The 18,119-nt window shown below is 35.5% G+C and overlaps 1 protein-coding gene across 1 annotated transcript in view; it reads left to right on the plus strand.

The window, feature by feature from the left end:
- The first annotated feature begins 14,615 nt into the window (after positions 1-14,615).
- The window catches only part of ank2b (ankyrin 2b, neuronal), a 293,858-nt gene continuing 290,354 nt past the window's right edge, over positions 14,616-18,119 (plus strand). Inside the window, exon 1 of the mRNA XM_030161857.1 lies at positions 14,616-14,915. Within this exon, the coding sequence (XP_030017717.1) occupies positions 14,829-14,915 (87 nt within the window). The 5' untranslated portion in view covers positions 14,616-14,828. The remainder of the gene's footprint in view (positions 14,916-18,119) is intronic.

Raw genomic sequence — 18,119 nt, forward strand, 5'->3', positions numbered from 1 at the left:
AAAGGAGAAGGAGACTGTCCTAGCTCTACACTTCTCCCAATATTTGTTTCCAGTGAATTTCCAACTTTTTAAATTTTCATGAGTAAAAAATGAAAGCTGAACCCATGTTTTACTATTTTCTTATTTTGCAGGTTCCATCAAACTATAGGTTAGTTAAGATTCACACAATTGTTGGAGACATCAGTGAATATTAATATTAAATTGTTCTACTATTTGAAAATTACATAATTGTGACCAAAAATAAAAGAAGTTGACAAACCAGCCAGGCCAAGTATTATGTCCCATTAATCTCAGTAGGTTAAATTTGCTTCCAAGGTGGTGCAAAGTACTTTCACAATGAACACTTTCCTGCAACGCTTTAAAATCCAGTGGTGAAAATATTCAGATCCTTCACCACATTGTGAAAATACCCTACAACAAGTACAAATTATACATTTAAAACCTTACTTAAATCATTATATGAGTCAGCAAAACATACTTAAAGTAAGAATTATTCAGTTGTCCAGTACTTGATGCCTGTCAGTGTTTTGGATTTTATATCATTATATTATTATCACTCATGCACTAAGGCAAGAATGGGATTTCAATCCTTTACTTGGTTGAAATGAAGCCTATTTTGATTTTTTTTGTTCTGTATCAGAACACATCTACTGAATATTAAGTGGAATTTAGAATTAATCAGATTTTCTTGATTAATTGACTTGAACTGACATGAGTGTCTACAGTATATGTTGGAAAATTTAGGCCTATTGACTATTTACAGGAGTAATAGTACTGTACAGCTGCTGTCTCTTGTCTTTTAAGAGTTGTCAAATGTCATTAACATGTTACAATAGGAGCGTAATGAATGTTTTTAATGGATTAATAGTGTCTCAACAGCCTGTATATGAATATACAGGAATGAATGAAGTGACTTTAACGCATTATAGACAGCAGGGACAGCATTATGTAAGTGCTTGTCCTTGCAAAAGTAAATGTACAAATGTGTGTGACGGTTTACAGAAACAAGGCAGGTGTGTGTTTGTCAATGTCAGTCCACACAGCAAGGTGACAGATTGACTGACAGCTCTGTCTGTTCCTCACATACATTTTTCCATTCAGCCGAGCAGCCTTCACTGTTCACAATGTGTGGTCTTGCAAGTTAAACGCACACACACACACACACACACACACACACACACACACACACTGACGGCAGCCATGACTTCACTACAGTAAGAGGCTGGGTCCTGAAAGTGTGGTGTGATTGGTTCACTGAGATTCAACGTTTTCTTAAAGGAACATGTAGCTCTGGTACAGATAGTGACGAATTAAAGGAAAAAAACTGATACTGGATGGCAAAGCCTCCTTCCATAGTCTGCACAGTAGTGTGGTGGAAGAAATGCTTCGATTTTTTACTTACATAACAGATTGTGAGAAGAAAATACTGTTGAAAATGTGACACAGGTATTATTATTAGATTATACTTAAAACTACAGGAAAAACAACACTGGAACTGAAAATACACACCTTCTGTTTGCAACTTTAATCTCTCTGTCCAAATCAAAAGACTAAATATAAGAGTAGATGATTTGTTCTCCCTGCTTTTGGTAAAGTCAAACTACCACACTTATGGAAGACTCCATGTTATTCTGTGTGTGAGTCAGAGCAGGTAAAGCAGAAGGGTTGCATTTGACAGATTCTTGAAAGTGATCGCTAATTAAAACTGCCAAATGTGTCTGAAAACACCTGTAACAGATCAAAATATTGTATCACAGTATATATTTTCTATAAACAAAGTCAAAGTCATTATGGAGTTTTTGTGCAGTAGCACCAAAACAAAACAACAACGAACTGTTGGCTTTAAAGTATCAAAAGTACAAGAAATCTTCACCAGATCTAAGTTGGGATAGGCTCTGACCCCGCAACCCCCCAGAGGCTTCAATCTTAAAGTGCTTTTTGTAGTGACTTCCAAATTAATTTTCTCTATATTTAACCTTTCTGTAAGTAATTTATCACAGTTTATTATAGTATTATCATTTGCATTTGCCATTTTTCAGTGAAAATCAGGTATTTTCCTGTATTTAATTGACCGATCATATAGATGTTCATAAAAGCTTTGAGTAAATTCAAAGGTTATTATATTAGAAAAGATAACACTGAAGAAGAAGTGACTTTATTGGCAAAATATATCATTAACTGAACATTAAAACAAGCAGTTAAATAATCTACAACCACTGTCATTTGTCAAACTGCATGGGTTTTATTGGTGGGTCAGTGTTGCAGATCACTACAGAACCTCTAAACCTCCAAATGGGTCATATCTGATGACACTGAAAAGCTGGGAAACGCCTCAGTTATTTACATGTATTTATAGGATGAGTGGTTCTAAAATTATTAAACATTTTAGATCTGGTTGCCTGCGACTGTTTAGGACTTGAAGGGTTGAGCTTTTATAGAAGACTGAATGAATGTTTAAAGTACAGCTATGGAAACATCATCACATGTCTCTGTAATTAACACGATTAATGCACATGTGGAGAGTGTTAATATGGAGGATTTTATAAGAACACTTGATCTCATTACCATAATCCTAACAATAATCATAACCATAACACTGTGGAGCTGCTAATTAGAATGAACAGACCTCTCTGATCTACATAACGACCAAATCTTGATCACTTTGTTTATTTTTGATTTCACTATCACTATAACCAGAGGAAACTTACTTTGATTCTTACTTGGAAATTGCGTCGTAATCCATCTTAATGTCGTGCTGCTCTGCACATCCTCTCCCCTAATAGACAGAATGGTGGATCTTCTCAAATCCACTACCAGTTCTATGGTATCGCTGCTGCTGATTCATCTTAATGCTTCCTGTATCCTGTCACATCCCCAGTCAGCTTTTCTTTGAACTCATTACTGCTTCTATTTGAAGTTCCTCTTGTTCTCTTTGATATGCAGCTGAGGACGGTCTTGTAGATCGAAGCATTGTCAAAATGGAATTACCTACTTGGAGCTGACTTTCTTCTTTTTTTATACCCTCTACTGACGTTTTTACCTTGCGCCTGGATCTTTTTGCACACATAAGGTCCTGGTCTTGCATCACTTCTCAACAATATAACCCACTACAGGAATCTATTCATATTTTTATCATTTTTACTTTTCCTCTTCTCATAACCCATAACGACCCAGTGCTACTTTTCTGGCAGGCCTCAAATACTTTTTTCTCTCTATTTGACCTTTGTTAAGTGTTTTATCATCATTTATTGTAATATTATCTTCTTTATTTTGCATTTTTTCAATAAAAATCAGATATTTTCCTATATTTAATTCACTGATCATGTAGATGTTCATAAAAGCTCAGAGTAAAGTTGAGGGTTATTATATCGGAAACAGAAAATTGGAAAAAAAAGTGACTTTTTCTGTCAAATCTATCCTTAACTGAACTTAAAAACATGTGCGTCCATCCACTGTCATTGATCCAACTCCATGGGTTTTACTGGAGAATCAATGTTGTAGAAGATGACGGTGTTTCCACGTTCACTACAGAGCCTCTGAACATCCAAATGGGTCATATATGATGACCATGAAAAGATGACAAACTGTATTTTACACCAATTATTTGCATGTATTGCAACATGATATCATGATTTGCATACAGATAACATGCCACTTTTATTTGGCGTGCTATCTGTACGCATTATAAGCTTTCTGTGTGTATGTTCATGCCACGTCAAATACCACGTGATTAGCAGGTAGGGGTTAGCGGATACAGATATGTAAACTGGAGATCTTGGTATACATTGACACGCGATCAAATGATTTTGAATGACACAGGAAGGGATGAAAATGCCTGTGTATAGCACGCCAAATGCCAAAAGAACTGGCATGACATACAATGCAATTTCTTGAGATCAGTCTGTATTGATAAGATTAGTGGATCATCAAGTATTAAACATTTTACGTAAGTAAATTATTCTGGTCAACGGTGGATGTTTGGGTCTTTATGGGTTAACTTTGACATTCAGTGTTCAAGTACCTCACCACATCACCAGACCATAAAAAGAAGAAGAGGAAGTCAATGGACCAATGACTGTTTTTACATTTGTTAGAAGAAAAACAATGTCCATATGTACAGGTTGAGAATTACATAAATGTAAATGAATTAATTTTTACTGCATTGGTACTGTGACATTCTCAGAGGCTACAGGTGACGGTTCAGTGGTGACCAATTTGCTGCAGGGAACATTATGTTTGACCATGCACACATACACATGCCACTGATTCACCATTTGCCCTGCCGTAGTCTGCGTCTTATTTTTTTTTTCCATTGTCGGCACATAAACATGACTCATATATAGCCTGGGCCAATCTGTGACTTTTCTTCCCATATGCATTTGTTAGCTTGACTTCAGTGTTACTGGTGTTATTATCCATTCCACTGTTTGGTCTGAATTTTGGTGATGTTTCTAGTGATAAATTACACCTTTTGTGGCTAAAATAATGTGCCAAGTAATATTTGTTCCATGTTTTTAATTCATTTAATTTGGTTGCTTTTTGAAAGAGACACTTTTACAGTTATTGAACTATAGTATCCAAAATGTGTTCGATATAATAAACAGGAATAATGAATTGAACATGCAAACCTGTTAATTTAGATGTAGTTTGACTCTTTTTTGGTAAAATTAAATTTTCTGGGCTTGTTAGTGCTTATTTTTACAAGCAGCTTGTTTTGAACCTTGTGTTGTTTAGCCTTTGGTTTATTAGTTTGTCTATAAATGAGTTAACATAAATACAATACCTGCATATTTGCCAGTCTTGTCAGGAACATATACAGTTACAAAATATAAAGAACACTTGTCTTACTATTCATGTGTTTGAATATGAATATTTTGTTCATCCTCAAAATTACACATAATATTTCATCCAAATTCCAAATAAAAACTATCATGATTTGGCATTTATTGGTAGAAAATGACATCTGGTTACAATGAGAACCACCACAGAGAGTTTTCAATCCTCAAATAACGTGATGAAAGTGCATCGTGTTCATTTTTAACATGAAATTTAATGTTTCGGGTTCAGTGTGTCATATTTAGTGACACCTAGAAGTGACATTTTACTGTAGAATACATATCATATATATGATATATGCATCACTGTCTATAGGCACCATATTTATATATCTAAAACCACACTTGTCCAAATCTGTATATATTCAAATCTGTATTTATATATTTTTTGCACTACATTCATATCAACCGTATTTGCACCCTCCTTTTAAACACTTTTTTATTCAAATTTATATGACTGTTAGTTTTACGTGTATGTTTATGTGTATGTTTTTGCTGCTGACAACACTGTGAATTTCCCCATTGTGGGATCAATAAAGGAATATCTTATCTTATCTTATCTTATCTTATCTTATCTTATCTTATCTTATCTTATCTTATCTTATCTTATCTTATCTTATCTTATCTTATCTTATCTTATCTTATCTTATCTTATCACCTCCCTCCAAAAACTATGCTGAAGTCCAACATTCAGCCAGTGTTTGTTTTGATTGTTCTAACTTTATGGGGATATTAACTTTGCTCCACACTCAAACATAGCAGAAGACAGTAATGCACCTTAACACTAGATGCCACCTCCTATAAAACACAAGAATCCATTGAATGCTACTGTAGAAACATAGTGGTGTCACATAAACAGCATATTCGAAGGTAACAAATAAATAAATAAAGACCCAAACACTCACTGTTGACCAAAACCATCTAATGATCTAAATTGTTTAATACCTGCTGATCCACTTATCCTATCAATCCATGTAAATAATTGATGTAAAATACAGTTTATAATCTTTTCATGGTCGTCAGATATGATCCATTTGGATGTTCAGAGGCTCCATAGTGAACGTGAAAACATAATCATCTTCTACAACATTGATTCACCAGTAAAACCCATTGAGTTTGATAAACGACAATGGATGGAAGCACTTTTCATTATTTTGTTACTGATATATTTTACCAGAAAAGTTACTTTTTCTTCCGTTTTCTCTGTGTTTGATAGAATAACCTTCAACTTTACGCTGAGCTTTAATGAACATCTACAGGATCAATGAAATAAATATCGGAAAATACATGATTTTAACTGAAAAAACACAAAACACAGAAGATAATTTTATAATAAATGGTGATAAATTGCTTAAGAAAGGTTAAATAAAGAGAAAAATTCATTTGGGAACTGCCACAAAAGAAACACTGGGTTTTTTTGGGTTAATGTGATTATACACTAATGAAAAGATAATTAGGAATTTAGGATCCATTTCTACAATTACATCCCCTAAATCTTACACACTGGACCTTTAATCAGCTGAGTTAGTATTTAGTGGAATGACCCAGCTCTCATGCTTCCTGACATGTTCTCCGCTCATTTTTCACTGTCATGTTGTTTGCTTTATGCCACCTCAGCCCAGTAAAACAAGCAGCTTGGTTTTGCTTGTCCATCCATCTTCCTCTTGACCACATTCCAACCGGTGTTCAGGTCTGGAAATTTACAGCGGTTATCTTAATTTTCCACAGAGCTTTATATACACAACACATTATACTAATTCTATTCATGAAACACTCCATAAACAGCGAACTCTTGTTCCTTCCTCGGGGCGGTGCAGCCACTGTTCATTGATGTAGAGCGTTTCAACCAGCTGTGATATACTTTGACAGGTGAACTGAGTCACTGCTAAAATAACCTCTTTGCTGCTGTGGTCTCGTGCAAACACATTATTACGAATGCACAGAGCTCAGAGGTATGACAGTCCTGAGGTGAGGGTAACCTATGGAGTCTGACCTGTCCAGATGATCCTGCAGCTGTCCAGACTCTGTCTAGAGCTTGTCTATCTTTTTCTGATTAACAAGGTTTGCAACCTTTTGGTCCCACTTCTCATTCCACATAGAAATGTTACATCATCCATCTTTCTTTCAATTACCACAGGCAGGTCTCCTTTGGCGGTGCAGCCCAATAGCTCTATAATTGGATCAGAAACCCCACCCAACTCACCAAGCACGGGTGTGTGTCTTTGTGCAACATGCTTCAAGATCTAAATGTTTTTCTAATGGTTTTCAGTCAAATGAAGGACAACTCTATAAAGAGTTAAACATAATGGTCTGTATTTACATAATTCAGCACAACTATTGATTTTTTGTCAGTGCAAAACAATTTGAGAGCATCTGTAATAGATTAGTTTTAATACACCATATGACAGCTGTTTCAGAGACAATGTGTGTTTTAGTAAACAGTACCCACAAAAATGTAGTAATAACAATGTGAACACAGCTATAGGACTGTTAACTGTTCTACGCTATGACGCTAAAAAGCTGCACTAACATACTTGTATTGTGTTGTCTTTTTGACTCCAAAATAATTATATCATTCACATACATGTACTTACACAATAAAATCAAAAAATAGAATATAATTACTTGACAATCAGAGGTACATCATAGGCACAAGGCCAAATCATTCTTCTATTTTGTGGCTATGCTCAAAGGAATATATACATGTCTTGATCCATAAAGTTAGATTAATGTTTCTATTTCCATCACTACTTGTTTTGAGGTTCCTTGTGGTGGAATGGATGTGATTTCACTGTCAGCGCTGTCAAAAGGTTTTATATGACCAGTGAATAAAAACTAAATCTGAAGTGACTGTGTTCAAAACTGAGGTCGGGAACGGTATCAAATACAGAAGATTTAGACATAAAAATATACATATGCAGATATAGTCATGCAGCATGTGAGTGGTTGTGTTCCACACAGCCTTAATTTATGAGAAAATCACAAAAATTTCAATTTCATCCTAAAAAAAAAATCCCATATCTGGATCTAGTATATCCTACTGCGGTTGACCTTTACAAACCACTGCATCCAGTAGACCTCAAACATCTATCATTTTACAATGTGCAATTATTATAAAGTATATGGCCCTCAGCAAGGTGCAAGACCACACTTTGCTCTTTTACATATATTTTCTGTACTTTTTTTTCTTGCTGTTTCTGCTGAGTGCTCCTTTATTTTATTTTTTTACATTTTTGTGTATATTTTTTATACTCATGCAATATATCTCTTGCTTTAATCCATACTTTTAATCTAACTATTCCTATGCTACTGTAACCTTGTAAACTTTCCTGTGATGAGACTAATAATGCATTATCTTGCATTATTAATGCAAACATCTAATTAAGCCTTGTATCTTTACTGCATCTCCTAACTAATAGCTGTTAGCATACTTGTAAACATAAAACTATATTTTATATTAAACTATAGAAGTGATAAATACGTACATAACCTTCGAGAGGCACAGTGTAAAAGCTGTTAAAACACTGTAACACTGATATACATGTGTCTATAAATGTATTTTTTGTTCAAAATAGATCTATTAAATTGATTTGATACATGTTTTTTGCTCAGAAACATTGAGATTATACATATATGGGGTTTTCGGGTTATCACAGTCACTGTAGGTTAACGTGCTAGATCTTCACTTAATCATTTTCACTTAATCATTTTTATGACTTTGCTTTTGTATACGTTCTTGAGATTACATTTATGCACAGTACTAATATAAAAAAAAACATATGGAGAGAAAAGACACCATTTTAGCTCAAATATATGATGTATTTGAAGTCTGGGTTTTCTGTGATCTGCAAACTGGAACCGTGTTGACTTCAAAGGACAGTTTGTTTCACAATTCCACAATTCTTTGAGCTATTTCTTCAATATTTTAATCACATGAGTCGAAGATTTTGCCAAGAAGCATCAGTTTTAGTCACCAAAAACCCATTGCAGCACCTACAAGCCCAAGAAAAAAAGGCTGATCCTTTTAAACAAATACTGTCACACATGCCCCCTTGGTGGCTCTAGGAAACCCCTCTCCCCTTTCTTCTGTTCTGGGGTCACCCACAGGGGCAGTCAATGTCACCATTCTGAAACGGCTTCACCAATCAGATAGGACCAGACCTCCTCCCTCCTCTTCTTCATCCCTGCCCCACACCCCTTCCCAGCATCCCCTGTGACAAATTGGATGTGTGAGGGGACCCCAGCCCCCCATTAAACAGGCTACCATCCCCCATAGCCCCACTGAAAGGCAGGTGTGTGAGTATGTACAAGGTGTAATATACTAGAGAAACAGATTTTTCTTGTTGCTTTTGTTGTCCTAGGCTTTGAGAGAAAATACATTTGAAACCTATGTTCTGGGGTTATTTATGTTAATTCTATCACATAAATAAAAGCTCCAAGATGCATCCACATACGGGGACCTTATAAGAAAAGCTGAATACACAAATGAAGCAAGCTGTCGATAATGGTGCAATGAATTTTGCAGTGGACGTGCAGACAGATGACAGTTCTCAGATGTGTGAGATCTGACATGGTGGTGACACAGTGTGTGTGGGTTGCAATAATGTAGCTACTGTGAAGTGATGCTAAAAATGAAAGCTGTAAAATGTTTATCACGGTGTAACCAGCAAGCAGCGGTGAGTTTGAGTTTTGCACATCTATGGCTGCAGAAAATCTAATTAAAATAAGCTATATTTCCTGTTTTGGGTCCATCTGTCTTTGTGTTTAAATTTCTTATTGGTGTTATCTAATGAAGTGTTTTATGTTTATTTCATGTGAAGCACCTGTTCCATGTAATTAATTTTCTGGCACTTTGTTCTGCATTTATTACATAAAAGGTGCCCTTGAACCCTTAAAGACCCAAATATCCATCACAGACCAAAACCATCTACTGATCTAAACTGTTTAATCCCTGTTGATCCACTAATCCTATCAATACATGCAAATAATTGATGTAAAATACAGTTTGTTGTCTTTTCATGGTCATCAAATATGACCCATTTGGATGTTCAGAGGCTCTGTAGTTACCATGGAAACACTGTCATCTTCTGCAACATTGATTCACCAGTAAACCCATGGAGTCAGATCAATGACAGTGGATGGACACACTGGGTTTATGTTCAGTTAATGATATCTTTTAGTGGAAAAAGTCTTTTCTTTTTTTTTTTTTTTTTTTTGCAGTTTTCTCTGTTTTTAATATAATAACCCTCAACTTTAATCTGGGCTTTTATGAACATGTACATAATCATTGAATTAAATACAGGAAAATACATGATATATGCCGATAAAGTACAAAATACAGATGACAATATTATAATAAATGGTGATAAATCACTTAAGAAGGGTTAAATATAGAGAACATTTTATTTGGGAACTGACACAGAAGAAGCGCTGGGCCTTTATGGGGTAAAGTTTACTGTGTTAATTTTTTTAAGATTAAAATTGACAGCACAATGATGATATAATGACACAGTAACCAAAGAATAAATTCAGTTTAGCTGAATAAGGATTTTTATTATTGTGTATTTGGCTATGTACCTCTGCTTTTCCTACTGTGCCAATATATTATGCACTGATTTAAGTTAAGTTTGTGTACCTTTACCTTTTCTATTTATTTTGTCAATCATATAGAGATCACATATATATACAGAAATCTGCATCCTTTTTTGCTCCAGTTGTATACCAACAGGCTTCAGACAGTGCTTTGAACACTGGTACATTTTTGTAACTTCTTATCAGAACCTCCAAAAGAACATTTCATTTCCCCAAGTGAAAAAAGTAGCTTTATCTTCTAGAGCAGTTTATGTACTGAAAATGTACAGAGACTTTCTCAATATGTTTGCTCTGATAATGTGACTCTGCAACACTTCAGACTTTTTAAGACAAGTAGATAAAATACAGATGCACCAGTATATTAGCTGGGCATTGGTACCTACCAATATGTATTGATAATGTCCTGAATATCACCTCATATCGACATCTGTTATGTTTTATTGAGTTTTTTTTTTTTTTTTCATTCAAAGATGATGTGTGATGGCTGAAATACTTTCAAATCATGAAATGTTTTTATTTGTGTTTTGAATAGTTCATTGTCAACTGAGGGATTGATAATAAAAACAAAAAATAGAAACAGAAAGTAACATTGGTAATGGAATCAAGTATGTCATTATAAATATCAGTATAATATCGACCATGACTTGAGTGATCAGTGCATTCCTAAACCCTAATCTGCCATATATAGGCTAACAATGTCCAAAAAAAAAATCTAAAATAGTTAGGGTTACTCACTGGGTGTGTTTCATTGATGTACAAAAAAATGCACAATGTCTGCTACTTCAATGTCCATGCTTACTTTGGGTTTGATAAAAGTATTAACCCATAAAGACCCAAACATGCACTGGTGACCAAAATCATTCACTTATAGAAAACGTTCAATACCTGTTGATCCACTAATTCTATCGATATATGTAAGTAATAGATGTAAAATGCAGTTTGTCATCTTTTCATGGTCATCAGATATGACCCATTTGGATGTTCAGAGGCTCTGTAGTGAACGTGGAAACACCATCATCTACTGTAACAGATTCAACAGTAAAACCCATGGAGTTTGGCAAATGACAGTGGTTGTACACACTTGTTTTTACGTTCAGTTAATGATGTATTTTTCAGTTTTCTCTGAGTTTACTTTGGGCATTTATAAAGATCTGATTAGTAAATTAAATATAAGAAAATACCTGATTTTCTCTGGAAAATTAAATAAACAGTGGGTAATATTTTAGTAAATGGTGATTCACATTGATTCACCAGTAAAACCCATGGAGCTGGATCAGTGACAGTGGATGGACACTCTTATTTTATGTTCAGTTAATATATTTTGCAGAAAAAATCATATTTTACTTCAGTTTTCTCTGTTTTGGATATAAATATATAAAATAATCAGAGCTTTAATGAACATCTACATCAGGGGTGTCAAACTCATTTTCTTCCAGGGGCCACATTCAGCCCAATTTGATCTGAAGTGGGCCAGACCAGTACAATAATAGCATGATAGCCAATAAATAATGACAACTCCAAATTGTTTTAGTGCAAAAAATGACATTAAATTATGCCAATATTTATGTTTACAAACTATCCAGACAAAAAGGATGTGTATAACCTGAAAAACATGAAATTTGTAAAGAAGTATAAGTAAAATTTTTTGTCAATATTATGCCTCTACTTATTATTTATACATATGCATTACAGATCAGATCTACAAAGACACAAAACATTTAATAACAGGCAGAATATTGTTAAAATTTTACTTAATTTTCTGTAGACATTTCAGATTGTTCATATTTGTTCAGGTTATTCACATTTTATTGTTAAAGGATAGTTTGTTAACGTAAACATTTTCATAATTTAATGTTTTTGCACTAAATCAAAGAGAAAAAATTGATGTTGTCATTATTTATAATTAATTATTTATTATCCCTGCCCTCTTTATTCCGATTGATTTAATTTATTCGAAGTGTCATGTTTCTGCATTGTTGTACACATCTCTCCTATTGTGTTGCTTCTGTTTTAGTGTTTTTATTTACATCTTGTATCCTGCTGTTGTGCCCTTTACTTGTTTGTCAAAAGCACTTTGTAAACTTTGTTTTTAAAAGGTGCTATATAAATAAAGCTATTATTATTATTATTATTATTATTATTATTATTATTATTATTATTATATTATTTTTGAGTTTGATGCCCTAACACGCACTTTGCAAATTCATCTTGTGGGCCGGATTGGAACCTTTGGCGGGCCGGTTTTGGCCCCCGTGCTGCATGTTTGACACCTGTGATTTACATGATCATTACATTAAATGTAGGAAAATACCTGATTTTCACTTATAAATGCAAAATACAGAGCGTAATATTAGAGTAAATCAGTGTTTCTCAAACTGTGGGGCGCGAAGGCTTTCCAGAGGGGGCATGGGATCATTCCTAGGTGTTTTGTTTTTTTTCTTCAGGTTAGAACATGTATCAGGTGGAACTAATGTTTTAGCGTTGGAGCACCCTGGACTCATTTTAGGGACATAAAACAAACTAATCTACTGCCATAGTGATCCGTCACTAGACTAGACCAAGAGTTTAGGTTTGGACAATGGACAAGGATTGGACTGGAAAAGAAAAATGTGCAATGTTTCTGGTTTTGCATAGTTTGTACAGATTGCACTTTAATGTTCTGAGATGTGCAACGGAAACAGGCTCATTGCAGCCACTGATATTGTTGAAATGTTCATCTTTGTTACCAAAATTTGTTTGTTGTTCTACAAAAAAATGTACCTTATTGTAATAGTTGTAAGATAATTACACATTTCCTATTTTTAATTGGAAAAATAATGTCTCAGGGAGCAGTTTTGTTGAGGTCATTAATATTGTTCAATCAAAAATCGAAGTTATTTTTAATTTGCGCAACAAATTATTCAAGGAAAAGCAAAAAGTATTCTAACGATATTGATGTTTCGTTCAATAAAAGTTATAATTGCACCACAGGTACAATGTTGTTGGGGTTGAGGGGGGCTTGGAGATTTTTTATGCTCCAAAGGGGGGCCCGACAGAAAAAGATTGAGAACCACTGGAGTAAATGCTGATAAATCACTTAAGAAAGTTAAATATAGAGAAAAATTCATTTGGATATAAAAGCAGCACTGGGTCCTTATGGGTTAATATTGACCTACAGCGCATCAATAAGATTGCAAATTTGGTTCCTATTGAGTTTGAGCTGGTGTGGCACTACATTTTTTTTTTTTTTTTTACTTTTACAGGGTGGGGAAGCAAAATTTACAATATTTTGAGGCAGGGATTGAAAGACAGTGTATGACCAATTAGTTTATTGAAAGTCATGAGAATTTATTTGCCACAAGAAAATTGACATAATAGAAAATGTTTTTATTCTATGTGTCCTCCTTCTTTCTCAATAACTGCCCTTCACACGCTTCCTGAAACTTGCGCAAGTGTTCCTCAAATATTCGGGTGACAACTTCTCCCATTCTTCTTTAATAGTATCTTCCAGACTTTCTCGTAATAGTTTTGCTCATAGTCATTCTCTTCTTTCTATTATAAACAGTCTTTATGGACACTCCAACTATTTTTGAAATCTCCTTTGGTGTGACGAGTGCATTCAGCAAATCACACACTCTTTGACGTTGGCTTTCCTGATTACTCATATGGGCAAAAGTTTCTGAAAAGGTATGGATAATAGTGTTGGGTATGATTATAACATCAATATATGTTTAGTTTCAAAACAATTGACGTAGTGCCTGCTGAGAAAAAACAACTAAATGTTCATTGTAAATTTTGCTTCCCCATCCTGTATGATATTAAATATATACCCTTAAATTGAGGCAAGCAGTGACAGTTACTCACAAAAATGTATTTCCAGAACTATGACCCTCTGTTAAACAATTTCCTAATCTCATGCTATAGGGATGTTGCACTGATGTGAAAACCAGGAGTCAGGATGCTGGAGGAAATGCAGCAACCCAGATTCACACACAGTGATGCAGTAAAGAGAGGACGAACATGTCATCCAACATAAAGAGTCTTGTGGCTGCTGAGGCTGTGGTGCAGAGCTCAGACAAGTGAGTAGTGAAGACACAGAAGACAGAGTGCCCTGGTGTGTGTGTGTGTGTGTGTGTGTGTGTGTGTGAGAAGGAGTGAGTGAGAGACCCGGGGAGGACGTCATCTGCCTGGACTGGACAACCGGACCACAAGCATACGAGCACCGGCCGGATCAGGGACAGTGGCTCCACTGTGTAGCCGGACAGAGGGTCACTGTGCTCGGCCAGGAAAACATTACCGCCACCGGTCCACCTCCACCTCCAGCAGCAGCATCAGCGATCCAGACAGCGGGACTGGAAACTGGAGGACACCGCGGGAAGTGACACCGGGAGCGGCTGTAAATGAGTGACTGACGCGGGGAACATGGCTTCGTCTCCGGTCACCCCAGCATCGCTCGAAGGAGGGACGCCTTCACCCACCGGGAATGACGACCCAGCAACACCGAGACAGGTAGGTTAAAGCACATATTTACACACACACACACCCCTCACATGTCCGAAAAGCCCCCAAAACATGCGATCAGCTGAGAATAACATGATCTCCGAACTCCATTGGGAAACGACTAATATTAAGACGTAATCTGAGTTTTGGAATAATAAAAGCGTGCGTATTCATATTTGTTTGGGTGTTTATGACTCATCAGAATCAGTTCTTGAATTCGGCTTACATTTATCACCTAAACACATGGACTAAGTGTAAATATAACTCCATTTGTAACCCGTCTCAAGTGCCCCCGCGTTATAAAAATAAACCGAGGTGGAGCGTGTTATCAGCGGTATGACCTCTATAAAAGTTAGGATAGAATAAAAAACACATGTCGCCAAACGATTCCGAAGCACGCCGAATTAAACACAACACTAAAAGACTTCTGAATATGTGGATTTATTTTCTGATAAGTATAAGTGCAGTTGTATGTTGTTAAATGTGCGTATGTGTGATGGATTTTGATTGGACTTTGGTGCGTCCTGTGAAGTCTGTGCGATTGTGAAACGCTGGAGGATAGTTTGTCCCATAAAGAGACACCAGGCATGGGAAAGGAAGGCGTTTCCCACAATGCAACACTTACACCACTGTCCAAATCAGTGCTGTGAAGTCTTTAAGTTCTCCTGGTTTCTTGTTAATCCAGATCCAAGACAGAAGGTTTTCTTGAGATGCTGGACATTTTCCTCCTATGCATTTTCAAGGATATGCTTGAAACATAATCCTGAGAAAATGAAATCTGTTTTCTTTTCATGAACCTGCCACTCTGCAGGTTTAGGGATGCTTGCCAGGGAGTAATTCATAGCAGAGCCAACATGTGTTTCTGTCAGATATTGTAAACACATAAATGGAGACAGAGCTCTGACAGTCAGATTTAGGCTGTGCAGAATGTTGCAGTTGTAAAGGTGAATATGTTTATAGCCTGCTCCAAAATGAAGCCTTCGCAACAGGTGTACGGTGGTGTCAGTGTCGCCGGTCTGATGTCCTAATGTGTACACAAGGATGAAGTGACAGGAATGCCAAATGAATGCCAAATGTACAGCTTAGTAGTGGCTGTTTACAAACCTGTATCCTGGCGGTCTGAGAGAGTGAAATAGTCTGACGCTGCCTCTGAATTATGAGGGTTTCAATACACAGACATCTACCGTGAACTCTACTGTGTACAGACGAGATAGTGTTTTATCAGCCTGTCTGCTATTGAATGCATAAAATAAACCTACTATACTACTTTACGTACTGTAAAACAATAGCAATTTGGAAAGATGATAACCTTTACTGGAAATAGAAAAATAGAGTGTTATTATGGAATTATAGAATATAATTGAAAAGCAGTATCAGCATGCACAATCAAATAATGACTAATGGCTGCAATTTGTGCTTGTTATCTACTAGGGCTGAACAATATGTACAAAATTTCATATCTTGATATTCATGCCAGATATCTCGATATCGATACGATACGATATGACTACGGGTTCGGTGAAAACCAAGCATTTTTCAGAAAAATACAAACATCATAATACAAAAGAATGTGGAAAGTGCAGTTTTATTTATAAGAACTCACTGCCAGTCATCAACATTAACATAAAGTACAAATAAATTAGATTTGCTGTGACTTCCAGTGCTGTACATGCAGGGCGAGCATGGGGGAAATCTATATCGTTTATATCGTTGCTTTTTCGATATTAATATCTTGAATGTTCATATCTCGATATCGATACGATAACAATATATCTTTCAGCCCTATTATCTACACATATAAAGAAGAAAGGGCCAGTCTGTTTAGGCAGCAAACCACATGAATATCTGTTGGAATGGATGGATGGATGAATGGATAAACTTGATTTTGAACTCAAGAAAGAAAATAATCATTAAGGTAAATGAAAAGAAAAAACACAGATTTCAACAGATCAGTCCAGAAAATAAAAAGCAACAAGCCAAATCCAAACAAATATACCATAAAAAATGTACAAATATTTCAATGTAGAAAATTTGTGTCCAAAATGGAGGAGGAAGAAGCTGAGAATATCTGGTCCCATCCCAATTTTATGTTACTTGACTTATCAATGTTTGAATACAGTACACAAATGAATGGATATTAACAAGTAGACCAACATATTTATCCACAGAAATTACATTTGACTCTTTTCATCAAACTGTGCAGCTCTAAATTAAGATAAAATAAAAGTAAAATAGTTCACAGGAGTGTCATCGTTTGCATCAGCCATGAGGCAGGAGTTAATGGGCTGTCTGGTTTTCTACCTTGCTAGGTTGTTGTTATTGTTATTATACATAGTGCTGTATAGTCATAGTATTGACTAGGGCTGAACGATATGAACAAAATTTCATATCTCGATATTGATGCCAGATATCGCAGTATTGATACGATACGATATGACTACGGGTTCGGTGAAAACCAAGCATTTTTCAGAAAAATACAAACATCATAATACAAAACAATGTTGAAAGTGCAGTTTTATTTATAAGAACTCACTGTCAGTCATCAACATTAACATAAAGTACGAATAAATAAATTACAAATCGTAAAAATGAAATTTGTTGTGACTTCCAGAGCTGTACTTACAGGGCGAGTGTGGGGGAAATCTATATCGTTTATATCGTTGCTTTTTCGATATTAATATCTTGAATGTTCATATCTAGATATAGATACGATAACGATATATCTTTCAGCCCTAGTATAGACACAGTCAAATTGTGGTTTTCATTTTACACAATTGATCAGTGACATTTCTCACATGTGTCAGGTCTTCAAACTACATTTAACAGTGAAAGACAAGAAAGATGAGAGGTGAAATGAGAAAGTAGACAAGATCATGTGTATAAGAGTGAACAGACACTGATAGCTGGTTGCTTCTGTTGATACTTAACAAGTATATTTTTATGTTTTGCTCATGAGAATTTATTCAAACTCTCTAGAAACTTGAGATATATAAACCGAAATGTGATAAAACAGGGTTCAGAGGTGGTGGTGGTGGATCACAACCCTGTGTCTTGTATTCTTATTGGCTGTAAGTTATCGTTGGTGTCATTATTGATGGATAATATGGATTTGGACAACATACAGGTCCAGATATTTAACCTGCTGGATACACCGTATGTATTTCTGAAAATTCACATATAGTGACTGTTGCTGATTTACCTTTGAGGAGGGTT

This window comes from Sphaeramia orbicularis, chromosome 18, assembly GCF_902148855.1.
Source record: "Sphaeramia orbicularis chromosome 18, fSphaOr1.1, whole genome shotgun sequence".
NCBI lineage: Eukaryota > Metazoa > Chordata > Actinopteri > Kurtiformes > Apogonidae > Sphaeramia > Sphaeramia orbicularis.